The sequence below is a fragment of the Petromyzon marinus genome, chromosome 79 (assembly GCF_048934315.1).
Source record: "Petromyzon marinus isolate PM22_M1 ecotype Great Lakes invasive population chromosome 79, UKy_Petmar_22M1.pri1.0, whole genome shotgun sequence".
In the NCBI taxonomy this organism is placed as follows: Eukaryota; Metazoa; Chordata; class Hyperoartia; order Petromyzontiformes; family Petromyzontidae; genus Petromyzon; species Petromyzon marinus.
In genome coordinates this window covers 17,638,770-17,658,012 of record NC_133745.1, presented here as the reverse complement: position 1 = coordinate 17,658,012, position 19,243 = coordinate 17,638,770, and the positions used below count along the sequence as shown (strand labels likewise).

Genomic DNA, 19,243 nt, shown 5'->3' with positions numbered 1-19,243 from the left:
TTGCAAGTCTGGAGTTTGTAGATAATAATTGGTATGATTCGTGATGCAAGTCTGGAGTTGATAATTATTGCTATGATTCGTGTTGTAAGTCTGGAGTTTGTAGATAATTACTGTGATTCGTGTTGTAAGTCTGGAGTTTGTAGACAATTATTGCTATGATTTGTGAATGTCGCCGTTTGGCTTTAAATGACACTTTCCAAGAACTAAACTCCCTTGATATTCAAGGGTCTCCTGTACAAGACTAAAAATGGCCGATTACGACGGTTGTACTCACCAGTCACTGCTGCCACATCCCTGCGCCTTCTTCCACTGGGGCACGTGGACTCGCAGCAGCTGCACACAGAGTCCGAGCCATCAGCAGAGACCCACCTGCATTGCACACAAACGGCGTCTGTAGTTGCACAGGCAATGCTCACGCGTATCCGTTCACATTTGAGGAAAGTGCCAATCGAGCACCTGTTTAGGGCAAGCAACGTGGTGGTGTACCATTTGGCCAGCACCACGCTCGACCAGACCGATGGCGACAATACCACACTCGATGTGCGCAGTGGCCAGGAATCCAACTCTGGGCGTAGTTTTGTTTAACTGTATGGATAGCACCCGACCTGTAAAGTCAGAGTCTTAAAGGAAAAGTACTGCAAGTATTTGTAGCATCAAGGGGCAGTCTGTGGCCAGCCCTAGTGATCAGCTTGAGAAAAAAAAAAAAATCTACGAAGGCAGATCTCAGTTGATGCTCCTGACATTAGCCACGAGTGAGATTTGAACTCTGGCTACCAGGCTCAGATTTTTTTTTCAAAACGAGCTCAAACGAATTACGGACGACATATGCAGGCTTCTGCACTTGTTGCTACACACAAGAAAAGTGCAGATTATGACTAATAACCATCGGAACACATCTAAACAAGAGCCGACCCGTGGGACTGCACAGGAATTGTTGTAATACCAGTTGCAGGTAGAAACCCAAGTCAAGTCTAGGGGATCTTAGTCAAGCACACATGCATGCAATATGGTGCAGCCCACATGCAAGGCATGGATTGAGCTATTGTATGGGAGACGCTGAAAAACAAATTTCTGGGCAATGCAAGGAAGCAGACCAACCTGTATGCAGCCGAGGGGCTGTAGGTGCAAGCTTTATTGATGGTCGTTGGAGATGTTGCAACATCTGCAACCTTCAGCTGGCAGAAGACAAAAACCTGGACCGAGAAGAGGAAGAGAGTTTCTCACTCAACCACACTGCCTACCACGTGGCTAAAGGTGGTGTCTGTAGAAGCCTGCTTGACAGTAGATCACCTGATTGCCATTGTTGGTCAACGTCGCAAGGAAGCAGAAGGAATCTATGAAGAAGCGAAGGACGTTGTCACTTTGCCAGAGCAGGAAGCCAGAAGTAAGGCGAGCATCATACGAGACTTTCCCATCCACCAGACACCTGCACAGACACCGTAGACGTATGACACGTGGGGCTTTACATAGGGCAGGCTAGCAGAAAGCCAGCGCTAGGAGATGTCGTACTCATGTTCCACTGTATAATGATGCACCAAGCCCCACCTCTTCATGGGCTCCTCCCACCCACAAACCAAAGCAGTCAATGACGCACAATACAACATCTCTGATCAGTAGTGTATTGACCGACACCACATGACAAAAAGCATTCACCATATACCTGGGCAGGCTTAACCATCAGCAAGATTCAGCAACATTCCAAGGTCAGGCTCTGTTATATGCTCAAGCAGTGGAATGCCACCTTTACGACAAGGAGCATAAACATTCAGACAGGATTAGGAGAGAGAGAGAGAGAGAAATCTCACCCAGAGTTAGAAATTATTTGGTAGCTGAGGGGAGAGTTCCTGTCTGGAACCGGGGTTGCAAAGCAGCTGACCACGAAGATCCTGAGTGGAACGTGGTTCACCGTCTGCACGCTCGCCTCGACATTCAGAGTCTGGCCCAGCTGGTATACGGTGGAAGGTCGCGCCACACTCCAGTCGTCTAAATAAAAACAAACAATTAGACAACATAAAAACACAACTACCAAGGCCGAGTGCAGACTCAAAGCGCAGCCAGGAAAGTGCTTGCTCACGCCACTGCTTGTGGAAGGATCCCAGATAAATCATGCGATCTTCTGTCAGTACCAAACTATGAGAATAGCTTTTTTCCGTTTTTTGGCAACAGGTGTTAAGATGTTAAAACACAAAACTGAAACTTTTAACGAGAAATGATGTCTGCATTAACCACAAAATGTGGTCATAATGGAAATAGAATACTCTGATAACATACGCATTATCTTATAAACCGATTGCTCGAAAGCAAGCTCTGGTTTGCACCGGAGTCTCTAGGCTCAAAAGAAATTCGTCTGGTGTGGACCAGTTTCAAAGGCAATGCATTTATTATTTGAATTCTGACCACAAGCATTGTGTTTAAATGCAAACAAGATTCCTTGCAAAACGTTTCAGTTTGGCGTTTTAACATCTTAACACCTGTTTTGTTGGCAGAAAAGAGAAACCTATTCTTAAACCTCAAAGTTTTCGGGACCTCGGGCATATATCTGGCCTATTCTTCAATACCAAGCAAACATCTTGAAGGGTTTATAATCTAAACTGCCATCCTGGTAGCAGCCATGTGCAGAATAGGCAATGTCCTAACATCACCACTGACCGGTCATGAGCCTCAGCGTGAAGCTCAGCTGCTGCTGCATAACCTTGGCGCTGCTGAAGGGGATCCATGTGGGTTTGATGGCATTGCTGGACACATTTCCCTTCCTGCAGCGAGGAGAAGATCAGGCATACATTCTCTACAACGAGCAGAGGTGGGTGATTCTCAATAGCACTAATTGTGACCAGATTATTGTGGCAATGCCGTTAACATCTTGCAAATAATAGACAAGCAAATATATACATAACCATATTTTCAGAGTATATTTACCATCGCAAAGTGCAAGAAGTATAACCGACGAGGACGTCGGTTATATGAGACTTGGTGCAATGCATGCTAAGCAATGGAGTATAATTAAGGGGACCGTGGTTCACACAGTATGCAATGCATGCACCACTTCAGGCGTGGATACGTGCAAGGCAGGATGTTTGAGGCAGGGCACGACACACAGGCGATTGATGTGAACCCATCAGTAAATTTTTCACAAAAAACCATGACAGACTGCACAGGGAGACTTTCCATGCGTGGATTAAATCGCTGTCATTTTGGCTTTATTGCAATTCAGGCCTTGCAAAGCTAAACAATAAGAAAAGGCACGAAGTTTTTAAAGCCAGTGTTAGAATTGCAAGCAGTTTAGCTGGAGATCAAAATTAAGCAATTTTGAACAAGAGACTGTTGGTCAACTCGCCTGGGATAGCGGCAAACGACCGGCACGGCGACGTAGTTTGTGCGGATAATGCCCGTGTTGGACGTGGGGCGGTAGTAGAGGTAGTTCTCGTAAGACAGCAGCTCTGCACTCATCTAAGAAGAGAGGAAGACGTGGGGTTTATTACCAAGTGCGATACTAGTGAAATAAAAGAAAAGCTCAAACAACTTGGTGAAAGACGCAATGCAGCAGTTCCTTGGTTTAACTAATTTACCTAGCTCATGTCCACCATAAAAACCACATCCGCACAAACCATGGCAGATGCAGATTCCTGATGTATTATGGGAGAATAAAAACGCTCTAATGTACGACTGATCATCCAGAACAGACCTTAACATAATAATGCAATGACCGATCTACAAATACCAAGGGGACTTCAAAGCAATACACCCCGCTGATATTGAAGAAGTCTGGCTCGACTCGAATGCGGAATTGTAGTTCTTATGCATGTACACTCGGCCAAAAAAAGAAAGCAGTTGGATTGCGAAGATTATGTTACAGCAGCATTAGCAGCCAGTTACCTGGAGGCTGCTGCCACAGCTTTCCAGTGCGTAGAGGAACGTCACCGTCCCAGCAAGGGCGTCGCTCCCAGTGACGGGGCAGGCTGGCACTCCCAGGGACAGGTCACTCGCCTGGGCCAGGTGACCCGTGCCGAACAGGTCCCTGCTCACGGTCAGCGTGAGCGTCGCCTCGTCACACACCACACTCACCGTGGCGGAGGTGGCCACTGTAGCTGGCGGTGCCACACGGGACGAGGCGCGAGAGTTACCCAAACGGTGACACAGGTGGTCAGTGAAGCCGTAGAAAGTCTCAGAAACTCGCAGTCACAATCATCCACACGGAGCTGCGAATACTTGGGTGCGAATTCCCCAGTAGCACCTCAGTAACTTAATACACGCGTTAAGACAGGTTAAGAATACGTTTTGGCAATCCACTATTGGATCAAGTCTTGCACACTGCTGTCGTCAGTTTGACCATACAGATCAGTACGGGCTTAATTAGGGCAAAGCCCAGGTCTAGACACCTGTCGCCGATGTTAACATTACCGGGACGCAAATTAGTGTTCAGGTATATAGAACAGTGAATCAACCACCACGCCACATTTGCAAACCCATCGTTAGTACGGGTATATTGTGGTGTTCTCATCAGGCAACACGGTAGTTGCCTAGAACGACAAAAAAAGATTGAAAATGCATCTTTCAACCAAACTCCACTTACCAGAGGCAAGACATAACAACCCCAAGACCGCGAACAAAGCCCTCGTGGTCTCCATCGCAAGGCCAACAAAAACCGAGACTTAGCACGGCACCAGCAGAGTCAACGCAGCCACTGTCCCGACTCGTGGCTTTTATCTGCGCGCGGGCTCATTCGGTTTCAGTAATGAGCCAATTAACGCCTCCTGTGTACGTGCAGCGTGATTGCGGTGCAGCTCCCACCCATGCACTTGTGCCGACATCGAGCAAACCTCTACCGATGAGACAATGAGTGAGTGGATCTGCTCTGATAAAATCTCGCCGATGAGAGAATGAGTGAGTGGATCTGCTCTGATAAAATCTCGTTGATGAGACAATGAGTGAGTGGATCTGTACTGATAAAATCTCGCTGATGAGACAATGCGTGGGTGGATATGCTCTGATAAAATCTCGCTGATGAGACAATGCGTGGGTGGATCTGATCTAATCTGGATCGGGATCGCTGAGGGCTCTCCATATAAAAGGGGGTGCCGTGGGCGAAGGGAGGCGACGCAGCCGATTTGTTTAACGATGGCGAACCTGCGAGTTCTTCTACTGCTCCTGACCAGGTGAGGAGGCCGGAGGAGTGTGGTGGTGGGTTTTAGTTAGTGGTGGTGGGTTTTAGTTAGTGGTGGTGGGTTTTAGTTAGTGGTGGTGGGTTTTAGTTAGTGGTGGTGGGTTTTAGTTAGTGGTGGTGGGTTTTAGTTGGTGGTGGTGGGTTTTAGTTGGTGGTGGTGGGTTTTAGTTGGTGGTGGTGGGTTTTAGTTGGTGGTGGTGGGTTTTAGTTGGTGGTGGTGGGTTTTAGTTGGTGGTGGTGGGTTTTAGTTGGTGGTGGTGGTGGGTTTTAGTTGGTGGTGGTGGTGGTGGGTTTTAGTTGGTGGTGGTGGTGGGTTTTAGTTGGTGGTGGTGGTGGGTTTTAGTTGGTGGTGGTGGTAGTGGGTTTTAGTTGGTGGTGGTGGTGGTGGGTTTTAGTTGGTGGTGGTGGGTTTTAGTTGGTGGTGGTGGGTTTTAGTTGGTGGTGGTGGGTTTTAGTTGGTGGTGGTGGTGGTGGGTTTTAGTTGGTGGTGGTGGTGGTGGGTTTTAGTTGGTGGTGGTGGTGGTGGTGGGTTTTAGGTGGTGGTGGTGGTGGTGGGTTTTAGGTGGTGGTGGTGGTGGTGGGTTTTAGTTGGTGGTGGTGGTGGTGGGTTTTAGTTGGTGGTGGTGGTGGTGGGTTTTAGTTGGTGGTGGTGGTGGTGGGTTTTAGTTGGTGGTGGTGGTGGTGGGTTTTAGTTGGTGGTGGTGGTGGTGGTGGGTTTTAGTTGGTGGTGGTGGTGGTGGTGGGTTTTAGTTGGTGGTGGTGGTGGTGGTGGGTTTTAGTTGGTGGTGGTGGTGGTGGTGGGTTTTAGTTGGTGGTGGTGGTGGTGGTGGGTTTTAGTTGGTGGTGGTGGTGGTGGTGGGTTTTAGTTGGTGGTGGTGGTGGTGGTGGGTTTTAGTTGGTGGTGGTGGTGGTGGTGGTGGGTTTTAGTTGGTGGTGGTGGTGGTGGTGGTGGGTTTTAGTTGGTGGTGGTGGTGGTGGTGGGTTTTAGTTGGTGGTGGTGGTGGTGGTGGTGGGTTTTAGTTGGTGGTGGTGGTGGTGGTGGTGGTGGGTTTTAGTTGGTGGTGGTGGTGGTGGTGGTGGTGGGTTTTAGTTGGTGGTGGTGGTGGTGGTGGTGGGTTTTAGTTGGTGGTGGTGGTGGTGGTGGTGGTGGGTTTTAGTTGGTGGTGGTGGTGGTGGTGGGTTTTAGTTGGTGGTGGTGGTGGTGGTGGTGGTGGGTTTTAGTTGGTGGTGGTGGTGGTGGTGGGTTTTAGTTGGTGGTGGTGGTGGTGGTGGGTTTTAGTTGGTGGTGGTGGTGGTGGTGGTGGTGGGTTTTAGTTGGTGGTGGTGGTGGTGGTGGTGGGTTTTAGTTGGTGGTGGTGGTGGGTTTTAGTTGGTGGTGGTGGTGGTGGTGGGTTTTAGTTGGTGGTGGTGGTGGTGGGTTTTAGTTGGTGGTGGTGGTGGTGGTGGGTTTTAGTTGGTGGTGGTGGTGGTGGGTTTTAGTTGGTGGTGGTGGTGGTGGTGGTGGGTTTTAGTTGGTGGTGGTGGTGGGTTTTAGTTGGTGGTGGTGGTGGTGGGTTTTAGTTGGTGGTGGTGGTGGTGGGTTTTAGTTGGTGGTGGTGGTGGTGGTGGTGGGTTTTAGTTGGTGGTGGTGGTGGTGGTGGTGGGTTTTAGTTGGTGGTGGTGGTGGTGGTGGTGGTGGGTTTTAGTTGGTGGTGGTGGTGGTGGTGGGTTTTAGTTGGTGGTGGTGGTGGTGGTGGTGGTGGGTTTTAGTTGGTGGTGGTGGTGGTGGTGGTGGGTTTTAGGTGGTGGTGGTGGTGGTGGTGGGTTTTAGGTGGTGGTGGTGGTGGTGGTGGGTTTTAGTTGGTGGTGGTGGTGGTGGTGGGTTTTAGGTGGTGGTGGTGGTGGTGGGTTTTAGTTGGTGGTGGTGGTGGTGGGTTTTAGGTGGTGGTGGTGGTGGTGGTGGGTTTTAGTTGGTGGTGGTGGTGGTGGTGGGTTTTAGTTGGTGGTGGTGGTGGTGGGTTTTAGTTGGTGGTGGTGGTGGTGGGTTTTAGTTGGTGGTGGTGGTGGTGGTGGGTTTTAGTTGGTGGTGGTGGTGGTGGGTTTTAGTTGGTGGTGGTGGTGGGTTTTAGGTGGTGGTGGTGGTGGGTTTTAGTTGGTGGTGGTGGTGGTGGTGGGTTTTAGTTGGTGGTGGTGGGTTTTAGTTGGTGGTGGTGGTGGGTTTTAGGTGGTGGTGGTGGGTTTTAGTTGGTGGTGGTGGTGGTGGTGGGTTTTAGTTGGTGGTGGTGGTGGTGGGTTTTAGGTGGTGGTGGTGGTGGTGGTGGGTTTTAGGTGGTGGTGGTGGTGGTGGTGGGTTTTAGGTGGTGGTGGTGGTGGGTTTTTGGTGGTGGTGGTGGGTTTTTGGTGGTGGTGGTGGGTTTTTGGTGGTGGTGGTGGGTTTTTGGTGGTGGTGGTGGTGGGTTTTAGTTGGTGGTGGTGGTGGTGGGTTTTAGTTGGTGGTGGTGGTGGTGGGTTTTAGTTGGTGGTGGTGGTGGTGGGTTTTAGTAGGTGGTGGTGGTGGTGGGTTTTAGTAGGTGGTGGTGGTGGTGGGTTTTAGTAGGTGGTGGTGGTGGTGGGTTTTAGTAGGTGGTGGTGGTGGTGGGTTTTAGGTGGTGGTGGTGGTGGGTTTTAGTTGGTGGTGGTGGTGGGTTTTAGTTGGTGGTGGTGGTGGGTTTTAGGTGGTGGTGGTGGTGGGTTTTAGGTGGTGGTGGTGGTGGGTTTTAGTTGGTGGTGGTGGTGGTGGGTTTTAGGTGGTGGGTTTTAGTTGGTGGTGGTGGTGGGTTTTAGGTGGTGGTGGTGGGTTTTAGGTGGTGGTGGTGGGTTTTAGGTGGTGGTGGTGGGTTTTAGGTGGTGGTGGTGGGTTTTAGGTGGTGGTGGTGGGTTTTAGGTGGTGGTGGTGGGTTTTAGGTGGTGGTGGGTTTTAGGTGGTGGTGGGTTTTAGGTGGTGGTGGTGGGTTTTAGTTGGTGGTGGTGGTGGTGGTGGGTTTTAGTTGGTGGTGGTGGTGGTGGTGGGTTTTAGTTGGTGGTGGTGGTGGTGGTGGGTTTTAGTTGGTGGTGGTGGTGGTGGTGGTGGGTTTTAGTTGGTGGTGGTGGTGGTGGTGGTGGGTTTTAGTTGGTGGTGGTGGTGGTGGTGGTGGGTTTTAGTTGGTGGTGGTGGTGGTGGTGGGTTTTAGTTGGTGGTGGTGGTGGTGGTGGGTTTTAGTTGGTGGTGGTGGTGGTGGTGGGTTTTAGGTGGTGGTGGGTTTCTCAATAGCTCTGGTTAATGAAGTCTTGTGTAGGTTTGTAAGAGAGGGCCAAGAGCGTAATTGTAATATATATTGGGGGGGGAACACATCTCCCCCCAATATTCAAATATGCTGAAAGTGTCCCCAATATATTGCTGTAGAATAGATTTGTTTATGATTGTGGTTATGGTTGTACTTTATTAATCCTTAATCTCTTCTATTACATATACTGAAACAAGAAATAGTAAAACAAAGCAAAGAGCAATACACTATTAGACAGTATTGTAAATAAATATAAAGTCCATCCAATGTGTTAGTGAATTTTTATATTTTAGGCAGGAAATTCTCTTTCAAGTTTAGAGGGGCGATCCCCCCCCCCCCCCCCGACCTCCACAATCACGCTGCACGTACACAGGAGGCGTCCGTCCCCCCCCCCCCCCCGACAGCTTCCTCTGCCTGGGCTCCGTCCTCGCTATTATATTATTACATACACTGAAACAACAAATGGTAAAACAAAACAAAGCAAAGAGCAATACACTATTATACATTATTGTAAATAAATACAAAGTCCATCCAATGCATTGAGATAAAAATGCGGTCCTGAAAGGTCTTGCGTGCACCATTTGTGGGTGGCAGGGGTTCCAAAGGTGGCTTTGCGTGGCGCTGTTCACGCCAACTCCATCGTGCACCGTGCTGGCCTTGAATAATAGGTGCTCCCTAAAATCGCCACTGGCCACTTCATTTTTGGGGAGGCGGGCGGTGTTTGCCTCCCTCCTTCCCATGCGTTCTCTCGTCTTGGCGGTCACGTTTCTCGTGCCCCCCCCCCACCGCAGCTTCCTCTGCCTGGGCTCCGTCCTCGCGAGGCTTCGCCAGTCGCTGGGACCGCGGACGCTGGGGGAGCCGAGTGGTAAGGGGGCGCTGCTGCTGCTGCCGTAGCCACGTGACAACCACATCGCCCATTCTCTCAATACCACCTCATGTGTACAGACACCGCCGTGTGCAAGACTAGAATGGCGGCGTCTCGGTGAACTGGAAGGCGTTACCGGCGACATGAGTTGCCCACGAGAGCTCTGCCTGGACGTGGTGGGGGGGGGGGTTACTTTGTTGTGCGCTGCAGCAGTCACGTGACCCGACGTCACTGCTGCTGGGCACGAGACCGGCACGTGGATGGTTAATAGTCCCCCAGCGCATGGCAAAGGGGTTGTTCGGGGACATTAACGCTCCCATGCACGTTCCTTTTAACGATAATAACGTTTTCGAAAAATGTGGCTTGTGACTGATTGGCACGGCTCTTGCAACTTTACTTAAAATAGTGAATTGTACGACATTTGACTGCACACGACCTATACGTAACACTCTCGTGGCAAAATCATCATGGCCTAGTTCCTTTCCATTGTAGTAACGGTGAACTGTGCACTCGCGTTAATAATTTGCATATATCAGGATTTACCGTGGAAACTTTCCACTACAATTTCAAGAGTCTAATGCGGGGGTCTACGAACAAAACATAAAGAGCCATGTTTTAACCTGCGGCTTCGAAGAAGCAGGTTGACGATCTCTGGTGTGAGGTTCATACTGTCGAATCGTGCACGTGACCTTTTGGAATTTGTGCCAAATTACAACAACGCAACACCTTATAGACTTGTGTGCACAGAACAATGAATGCACTGTGCCCAGCCAGCAACCGGCACGGGCTGTTTTTTTTATTTTTCCATAAGGTGTCGATGTGTCAACTTCTGAACTGTCTCCCCCAGGTCTGCTGAAGCAATGCCTCTCCTCCACTCTGGGTTTCTCTGTGGGATGGAGCAGCTCCTCTGACAGTGATTACCGTGTCTTTGTACGGAGTGAGTCCATGAGCTTTCACTTCAAGCGTGATGACATAATTAACCATTGATCCATTGTATGATGACTCCATATATATCAAGTTTCTCAAGGATACGATAAAATTGATTCGGGGCTGAGATTCTCTGGCCACTTGTTTGGTCCCAACTCCTTTTTCGATGCCTTCTGATCTGCAGTTTTTTTTTCTTATACAGTGTCGCTTTTTAGCTTTCTTAGTTCGCTTTGCGTTGTGAAATGTAATTCATATGAACAATGGAACATTTAAGAATCTGGGATTCGAAGCATGGTAATGATTTGGCTTCGGGGTTCATTTCAACTAGTCTAATGCAACACGACGATAATTAAAATCTCATTCTTCCATTGGATAACTGCATGTGTTTACAAAATGGGTGAATCCCTTATTAATCAATGCCACATTGTGCGTGTCTGCAATGGGCTCTCCCTTTCCTTGGAACATTTCATGCAAGGTGGTGCCTTCCGTTGTAAACTGAACCTGGTGACTCCTGTCAGACTCTGGTTCTCTACTCGCATCATCTGCATTTCCCACCTGAGTCCTCGGTTGACGACTTGGGAGATCTTGTCGCCAAATCTGACACGCAGCCTTATTTACTAGCAGCTATTATACGAGTTCGTTGTGCTGGTTTTGTGAGTACCGTAATTCCAGCAGCGTATTGAGGATCCTGTTTCCTAGAAACGTTCCTGGGACTGGACACTTCCTATTCGAGCTGACACTGACACCATCCTTTGTTCTCCTTGCAGTCACGCTGCCTACATTAACTTGTGGTGTACAAGCCATCCAAACGCAGGTTTTTCTAACTTTGTTCTTGTGTCCAGCGGTGCGGAATGAGGCCGTGGATGTGGAGTCTTTGCAGGGGGCGTGCGGCTTCTCCATCGCGAGGGACGGTGCTGGGCTCCACTTCACCGCTGCTGGTGATGCCTGCCACGTGCGCGTGGAGGTGAACACGAGGAGACCGTTGTGACGTGCATCGATACTAGTACCTGCTGGGGCTGCTGTGGTAGTAGCGAAATTTATGTTTTGTAATCATTTCCGTTCAGCTATCACGTGCCAACGATGTCATCTGGCCTTAATCAAATTGGATTTTGCCTACCGTGGTATTTTCCATTTGCTTGGCTCGTGCATTTTAAAGTTTGTTTCCAAGATTTAATCTTTGTTTTAGCTCTTATCGTCCACTCTGGAATTTGTTTTCAGGTGGGTTTTATTGCCTTTTCTATTTATTCCCACAAGATGATATGATTTCGATCATCACTCAGTGGTAGCTGCTTTGTTTCTAGTTTATACAGCAGCTCTTTCTCTTGACTGGTATTCCCGTACAATCGATGCCATGCTAATTCCATCTGTCTTGCTATCAAAATCTTGCCATCCTTGTCTTACCAGTTTACCTTGGTTTGTCGTCTTGCTCATTGTATTATGCCATGCTGCTACACTACTCTCTCAACCATTCCTAAGTCTTGCTCATGACCTTGTCTCCATTGCATTTCTTTTTTTGTCTTTAGTCTCAGTCTCATCAGTCTTATCTCTAGCATAATTGTTCTCCTCCTGTGCATAACAGTAAAAGATTTGCCATATAGACATCCATGTCACCAAGTGGCCACCTTGATAGAGGGAATATGTGAACGGTTAACTGTACGTCACAAAGCACGGCAAAACACGCTTTCAGTTTATGTAATTCACGCCTGCCAATGTATGCAGCTTTCACAATACTACTCGATGCAAAGATTAGCATCAAACTGCTTTGATTCCAGGTATAGAATAAACGGCACTGTATTACTACAGAAGGTCACTATCCAAGCTGGCCTCCTAAGAGACCAGCGTAGATGTAAGAAAAATATTGCATACAAGGCGAATTAGGACATGGATGGTGTATAACAGCAAAATGTAAGTGGCAGACCTAACCAACATACGAGCTTTGTGCCAGAAAGATGTACAAGTAACCTCAAGTAGTGCACAAGACATGAAAGTGAAACCAAATAACAAATGTGTAGTTGACACCTAATGGGATGTCTGCCCAGGGATCGTGATGCCCATGTGAAGGTGTTTGTGGCAAGAATAATGGAGGTTTTGTGGTACGGTGAATATGGAAAATGATATTACACGTAGAGCAGGGCAGCGTCCGTTTGTACAATAACGGTTAACCTGGGGAAGTTATTTTGGACCCAGGAATGCAACCCCCATGTGGTCTGCCTATCTTAGTTTGGCTGGCAGGTGGTGACGGGTTTCCTATTGAGTCTTACTTGTCGTTAACCTGGCCTGACCCAAACATTTAGAATGCACTAAATCTACTGATTTGTTTGAGCCTTCCTGGAGTACTGGTCCTGAATCCGATTTGAGGACTGCTGATTTCACCAGGATGGCAGGAGGAAGGTCCAGGTGGAGCTACAGGAGATGTGGAAGGGGCTGAATGGACTCGTCTGGGCTTTCACCATCGACTGCCCTGAGAACCTAAGATCGGCGAGGGCCGGAGGTGAGTATCATTGACTCTGCTAATCGGACGTACAGACTTCACTACCTATGACTTAGTGCTATAGAATGGGTCTGCTGGGTCAACGGCTGCCTTTTGTATCGACCTATATCGTTTCTCCTGGTGCTTTTGCTTTTCCTGCAAGTGCGTTTCATGTCCTTGGATTTCACTGTACCAACTTTGCTGTTTGAATCCTTTTCCGATGCAATTTCCCCCAATGGCTGATTGCAATAGTTGCACCATATAAACGCGTATTCCTAATGCACTGCTGATTGGTGCTGCCCCTGGTTCTTGAGGGTTAATTTGACCATGCTTCACCACGCTGCTCCTCGTTGGCAAAGATTGAGTGGCACTGACCTGCACTGCAACGAACTGTGCTGCACTGCCATAGCCTTTTACAGCCAGTGAGCATGGTCTTTGCCTATCTTTGCTGTGCACTCAACCCTGTTCCGCTTCCGAGATTGCGTGCATTGCCTGGGTAATTTGGTCATGTGCCAAGTAACACTCATTCACATACTTGACACGTGGCTCAAACGATGACTTATTTAACTACGTGGGGTTTTTGTACGATCACCTGTTGTGCTCCTGCTGTTGTTAGAGATCGCCACGTGCTCTGGTCAAAGCAGGAACTTCCCATGCAACTCTGTGCAGAGTGTCCCGAGCGCGGACGTCTGTGCACAGAGTGGCTGCTGCTACGACACCACTCTACGCCGCTGCTTCTACAGTGAAGCTGGTACGTAGCTGACTCAAAACGGAGGTTAAATAATTCGCTACCTGAACTAGGCTCTATTTATTCTTCGGTCTTTTATTATGTATTTTTTAATTGTTTCCCTTCTACATGGCTTAACCGAAAGAACCAAGAATATGAATCCCTGCAGTCACGAAAGCTTCAGATCAAAATTTAGGCACTTGCTGTGAGTGTCTATGTTGGTGCACAGTAGCATCCTGCTATGCTGGTTTCTTGAACTTGTTGCATCACCACGGGCTACATGGGGCATCTTTCGTGATTCACCGAACTCGCCCATACCCTTTCTCCCACCATGCTCCACCCAGTGTGCACCACAGAAGGGCGCTTTGTGGTGCCTGTGTCTCGGAACCTGACGTCTCCACCGCTGGACCTGAGCACCGTGCACCTGACTGGCGGTAGCGGTGCGCAGTGCAGTCCCGTCCTGGTGTCTGCAGACCTTGCAGTCTTTGACGTGCCCATGGCAGCGTGTGGTGCCACTGTGCAGGTACTGGGCTCCTGGACTCTGCTTTGCCCTGCCCCCATCCTGATGTAGTTAAATGGGTAACTTGTGGTGCGGTGACCATGCTGAAACCCAGCGACCAGTTCACCGCACTCCTAAAACTCTATAGCAATTGACGTACCTTTACGTCAACTGGAGTGGGATTAAATGCATCACATGGGAGTGCTGATGTGCAGTATCACTGGCATGTGCCAAATTGTGCAGTCATTGAGGTTGCTCTTTGAAGCAATGTGCTTTGACCCCGGGACACGGGAGTCGATTCTGACACTTTCGTTAAACAATCCCAACGCGTTCACTCGTGGGCGAGTGGACTTATGCCTGGTGCAGTTGTGTATCTGCTGCCATATTTGCCTTCGTGGCTTGCACATAGTTTGCTTATTGCATAGGATTTGACTTGAGCAAATGAGGTAACGATCAATTCTTGCAAGAAAATTTCAATTTGTTCTGGTTGATGGTCATGCTTCTGGTACACAGGTGACCATTGCAATGGAGCATACATTAATCGAATGACTTCACCTATTAGCCAAAAGGCAATGCACCTCGGCAAGCACTGGACGGACTTGGTTGGATTTTGCAGTACCCATGACGACACGTGCCAAAGCGCTTCGTACACTTTGCAGCTTGTTAATGTTTCTACCGGATGACCTGTAGGATGGAGAATTGCAATAGTCACGCTTTGTCGATACGATGCTGTATGCCACTTGGCTGTGACGACTCAATGATGGTCTAGTATGTTGTAGAGCCCTGATATGCAAATGTTTTTAAGCCCTGACTATATTTTGCATAAGGTGGTCGATTGAACTATTCGAGTTGTATGGTGCCCAAGGCTCTAAAAGAGTAGGCAACAATCTTGGAATCGGCGACTGCCATGCCTGATCATCCCACAAATGTGCTTTCCTATGCCAACCAGCAGAACCTCCGATAGTTTTCTCGATTCATCTGTTTCGTGTACTGCTAGTGTATCTACGATTTTCCTGAGACTCCGTAATTAAAAATATTGACTTCACTGCAATGTATTGTTGGCATACTGATGGCCCTGTCATGCAATAATATAATATTGGCAAACAAAGACCTACGATTAAAAATAGGAGGGTCCCGAGGATGGATCCTTGTCGTACACCAACTAGGTGTGGCGTAGGTGTTGGCCATCCAGCTTGATGAATTGATCGACCATATAGTTATGAGACGATCCACCCAGTGCCATACTGGATGAACCTAACCTTGGGCTGCCCGATTTTAGTAGCTCTCGGTCAATGGTGTCAAAATATCGCGTGTAATCCAGTCATATATGATCTTGTAGAGCACTGGGGCATATTTTAATTTTGATTTAAAGCTTTTGCAGCTGCAGGGATTCATACTTGGTTCTTTCGGTAAAGTCATTATCGTTTTGGTGTGTCCAGTGGAATGGGCAGGAGCTCGTGTACGAGTTACTGTTGGCCTCTGAGCGGGAGCTCTGCGTCGATGGAAACGTCGCAATCACCAAGTCGTCCACATACAAGTAAGCACTGCCACCACCCCTCTGCAAGTGCTCTGCTCATGAGGGTCAAGCATGAGTCTTGCAGAGGAGACCCACCCCCGTCACTGGCCACTGTCCCTGCGACGTTAAATATTTGCAGAACCATGACCAATCTGAGCTTCCGTATTGAAAGATTTAATTTTAAAATTGGGACATTCAACGCACAAGGGCATCTTGTCTGTCACTGGATCTTTAACGTCTCCTGAAGTAGTAGAAATACGGTTTATGGCTAATGTAAACACAGGTGTTAACCAAGGTGGGTCCCTTCACTGGTACATCTGCAAAACGCCCTGCAATCTTTCTGCCGTGAGGGCGTGGTGCATACCTTTGGCGGGTGGTGTCTGTTTTACCAGGATGGTTCTTCAATGCCGCTTCCTTGGAAGTGGCGACCTGCAGCTTGGAGTGCAGGTGAGCACTCTCCCACCGCCACCTCCAGCCACTGCCACTGGACCCCTCTCCCTGCTGCTCCAGGTCTTCACTGGTGAGTGCTGCCCTCTCCCACAACCTGTGCACCTCGGAGCAAACAAATGCCACGTTAGGGAACACGGGTTGTGATGTCGCTCTACCCAGGAAAGACTTTGGTCCGTTTTCTCCGTATTAGCTGTGGCTCGAGCTTATTTTATCCATTGCTGAGATGGAGCTCGACCCTGGTTTAATGTCCACCGATTGCAGGCTGCATGAGATTTTTGGATGCATCTGCAGCATTAATCGGCAGGGCTGCTCGACTTGAATTGCAAACCACTGCAACAAACGGATGACATGCTAGGCTGCGCGGCCAGAGTATTGTGAACCTGCTAACAGAGTTCATAGCCACAAGTGAACTAGAACGCCTTGCACATTCTCCATGGTACGACGTGCAACTTTAAATGCTAATTTCTGCTGAGGTTTTGAAGCTAGCAGCTACCAGCTGAAACCATTTTGTTAGTGGAGCCGACATTGAAAGGGATGACGATTCCCTTAATTGCCATGGCACTACCAAATGCGTCTTTTGCACAACCCATCAACCAAAACGGTCTCCTTGAGGGAACTTTGAAGGAGAATTGGACTGCTTTCTTGGCCTCATTTGTCCAGGTCACCTTTGCTTGAACGAATGCTTTTCAATAGCTTAATTAGTTACCAATTGGCTAAAAATGGGACTTGGAGCTTGGCCAACTGTTGCCACCCGATTCCCACCACCTCCGTGTGAAACCGCGTGCCCCTTATAACATCTACAGACATTGAGAGATGCTGTTGTATACACATCATGTAGCCAACCATGCTAAACGGAGATGAGGGTGACAGAGTTTATTCTGAAAATACAAATGAAATGTTAACCACTTTCTATGCCAGGAAAATGTTGCGATAATGTGTGCCAGAGTTACAATTCAAAGTAATGCGCACGTTTTAGAGGGCTTCGTGCTTTTGCCTTGTCCATGTGCTGTAAACAGGACCTTTTACACAACTAATCCACATGCCTTGTGAACCGTCTCCGCACGCTGCCAGACAACTCCTACACCACGCCGTACCAGCCCTGGCAGTACCCGCTGGTGACGCTTCTGGGCACGCCGCTCTACGTGCAGGCGTCACTGCTGCACCGCTCTGACCCCACGCTGGCGCTCTTCCTGAAGGACTGCTGGGCCACGCCCACGGCAGATGACGTCGACCCCACGCAGTGGAAGCTTGTGGCGGATGGGTAAGGCTGGGGGCGGGGTAGTGCTCTCTAAACCCTCTCTCACTGCCACAGCAGGGCCTGCAGAGGCAACCTCGTTCAAGGCATTGGTTAGCTGTTTTTCCCCAACGTATGCAGAGTTGTGCTAATTACGTCCCTTTTTCCAATGACAACGGTTCGTGTAATGGCGACCAAGTACTGGCGTCGTTTTAAACAAGATTACAGTGCCATCCCCAAATGTCGATGACCACAATGCTCCTTGGGTTGATGTTCTGGATGTTAACACAGCCACCATCTGCCTCCCAGAGATGGTTGTTTGTACAAGGCCGACCACATGCAGTGATGGTTGCATCGGACATGGTGCACTGCATATTGACATTTGGGCTGCCTTGCTGGTCGTGAGCACGTCCTGACTTTAAAGCTGGCCTTCATCCTCGCGTGCAGATTTTAAATAAAGATGCGCGAATTCCATCCGATGCATGACACTTGCTTGGAATTGAGGGTTTAACGGCACTGTTTCCTGTGCAGCTGCCCCGTGCAGTCTCCTTGTTGCAGTGTGTCCTTCCCTGGTGTCGCTGACCTGCCGCTGCCTTCTCACTACAAGCGCCTGGCGCTCCAGGCCTTCGCCTTCATGAACTCTGACCGCCGCACCACCCGTGACCTCGTGAGTGCCCGATTCTTTCCATCCATTAGAAACCAGGTCCCCATGGAGGGATGAAGACGTGAACTGTATTTTTAATTTCGTTTTTTAAAGCTTTTCATAACTGCAGGGATTCATATTCTTGGTTCTTTTGGTGAAGTCGCATAGAAGGGAAAAAATAAAACCAAAAAATTTCACGACGTTTCGATTACAACACAAGCAATCATAAGGTGTGAAAACCACAGCAAGAGAATTTGGCTAAAACCGACACTTTTTTAAAATTCTTTGGTTTTCACACCTGATTCCTTGTTTTATTTGTATTTCCCTTCTACGTGACTTTACCGAAAGAACCCAGACTATGACGTGTACTTTGTACAATTGGACGGCCAGAAGCACTACCTAAAACATGGGCACATTTAGTTACTGCAGCGATGCATTCTGTCTGCCACAGGTTTACCTCCACTGCTCTATCGTGGTGTGCGACAGCTCCAGCCCCAACTTCGTCACCGAGTGCAATCGGCAGTGTGGGCAGACCAGGCGCTACAGTGAGCACCACCGCGACCTCTATTGAATATCTTGCGCTTGTTTACCTTAAAGACTCGCAGAGTAACCCTTTGTCAAGATGAAAGGGGTTTTCATTGCTTGTGGTAATGTTGCTATGTTATTGTTCTTATTTAGATCACATTAGCTGTGACTTTGCAGACTGGTCTTTGACAAGCCGTGGCATGCCATTAATGACCTACACTTTTTTGCTAACTTGACCTGAAGCATATGGCGTCCTTTTGAATGGGTCCGTGGTCATCAACCAATTTCTGTTCTTGTTCCAGAGCGCAACACCGTCTCTGACGCTTCCAGCGTGGTAGGAAAGCACGTGGTGTCGCTGCAGGGCCCCGTGCTCTTTGAAGAAGCTCCTGTTAACGATGCAGCTCTGCTGTTGCTGGAGACTCCCTCCTCATCGTGGGCCAAGGCTGGGACTCTGTCCTTTCTCCTCGTCATTGCCACAGCCGTCGTTGCTCTCCTGTCTGCTGCCATTGCCGTCAGGAGCCGCAGGAGCCGGGCTGTGGCGCTCGATGGGAGTGGCTATTGATCACGACTATTTGTGATTTGCTGGAACTTGCATGTCTTGCTGACCATTGTGGTCAAATAAAATAAAATGCTGAAATTCGCTACTGCTGTTCTGACCTTTCACAAGGATTGTATGTGTGCAGTATTAGTGCTGGATTTGGGCAAGTCCCTCAATAGCGGCAACTTGTACCACCGTTTAGGCTATTGCCTTCTTCAAACAAGAGCACCTTGCCATGCTTAAAGAATCTGAATCCAGATGTATTTTATTAATTAATGAATCGTTCTCCCCTAAAACGTGCAAATGTGGACATGTTACAGAGATTTCTATCACACAAACTATATCAAAGGTACATGAAGAATGTGGGGCAAGGGGTAAAGGTATACTGTTAGCTTTAACTAGCTTTA

General features: G+C 48.7%; 3 protein-coding genes across 3 annotated transcripts; 1 reads left to right on the top strand and 2 right to left on the bottom strand.

Annotated features, from left to right (window-relative positions):
* Positions 1 to 188: 188 nt before the first annotated feature.
* LOC116938035 (zona pellucida sperm-binding protein 3-like) lies at positions 189 to 2,775 on the bottom strand. Its single transcript, XM_032945200.2, has 5 exons — positions 2,650 to 2,775; positions 1,806 to 1,983; positions 1,291 to 1,426; positions 1,099 to 1,193; positions 189 to 369 (listed from the first exon to the last, which is right to left on the bottom strand). The coding sequence occupies exons 1-5, from the start codon at positions 2,687 to 2,689 to the stop codon at positions 204 to 206; spliced, it is 615 nt and encodes a 204-aa protein (XP_032801091.2). The 5' UTR covers positions 2,690 to 2,775; the 3' UTR covers positions 189 to 203.
* Positions 2,776 to 3,158: 383 nt separating this feature from the next.
* Positions 3,159 to 4,688, bottom strand: LOC142907454 (zona pellucida sperm-binding protein 3-like). The gene is made up of 3 exons (XM_076056958.1): positions 4,571 to 4,688; positions 3,874 to 4,085; positions 3,159 to 3,447 (listed from the first exon to the last, which is right to left on the bottom strand). Exons 1-3 carry the CDS (start codon positions 4,623 to 4,625, stop codon positions 3,280 to 3,282), a joined length of 435 nt encoding a protein of 144 aa, XP_075913073.1. The 5' UTR covers positions 4,626 to 4,688; the 3' UTR covers positions 3,159 to 3,279.
* Positions 4,689 to 5,078: 390 nt separating this feature from the next.
* Positions 5,079 to 18,939, top strand: LOC116938036 (zona pellucida sperm-binding protein 4-like). Its single transcript, XM_076056957.1, has 13 exons — positions 5,079 to 5,153; positions 9,234 to 9,307; positions 10,155 to 10,244; positions 11,077 to 11,198; positions 12,611 to 12,725; positions 13,321 to 13,455; positions 13,776 to 13,954; positions 15,370 to 15,467; positions 15,839 to 15,966; positions 16,968 to 17,157; positions 17,662 to 17,797; positions 18,225 to 18,318; positions 18,601 to 18,939. The coding sequence occupies exons 1-13, from the start codon at positions 5,116 to 5,118 to the stop codon at positions 18,858 to 18,860; spliced, it is 1,659 nt and encodes a 552-aa protein (XP_075913072.1). The 5' UTR covers positions 5,079 to 5,115; the 3' UTR covers positions 18,861 to 18,939.
* Positions 18,940 to 19,243: the final 304 nt, after the last annotated feature.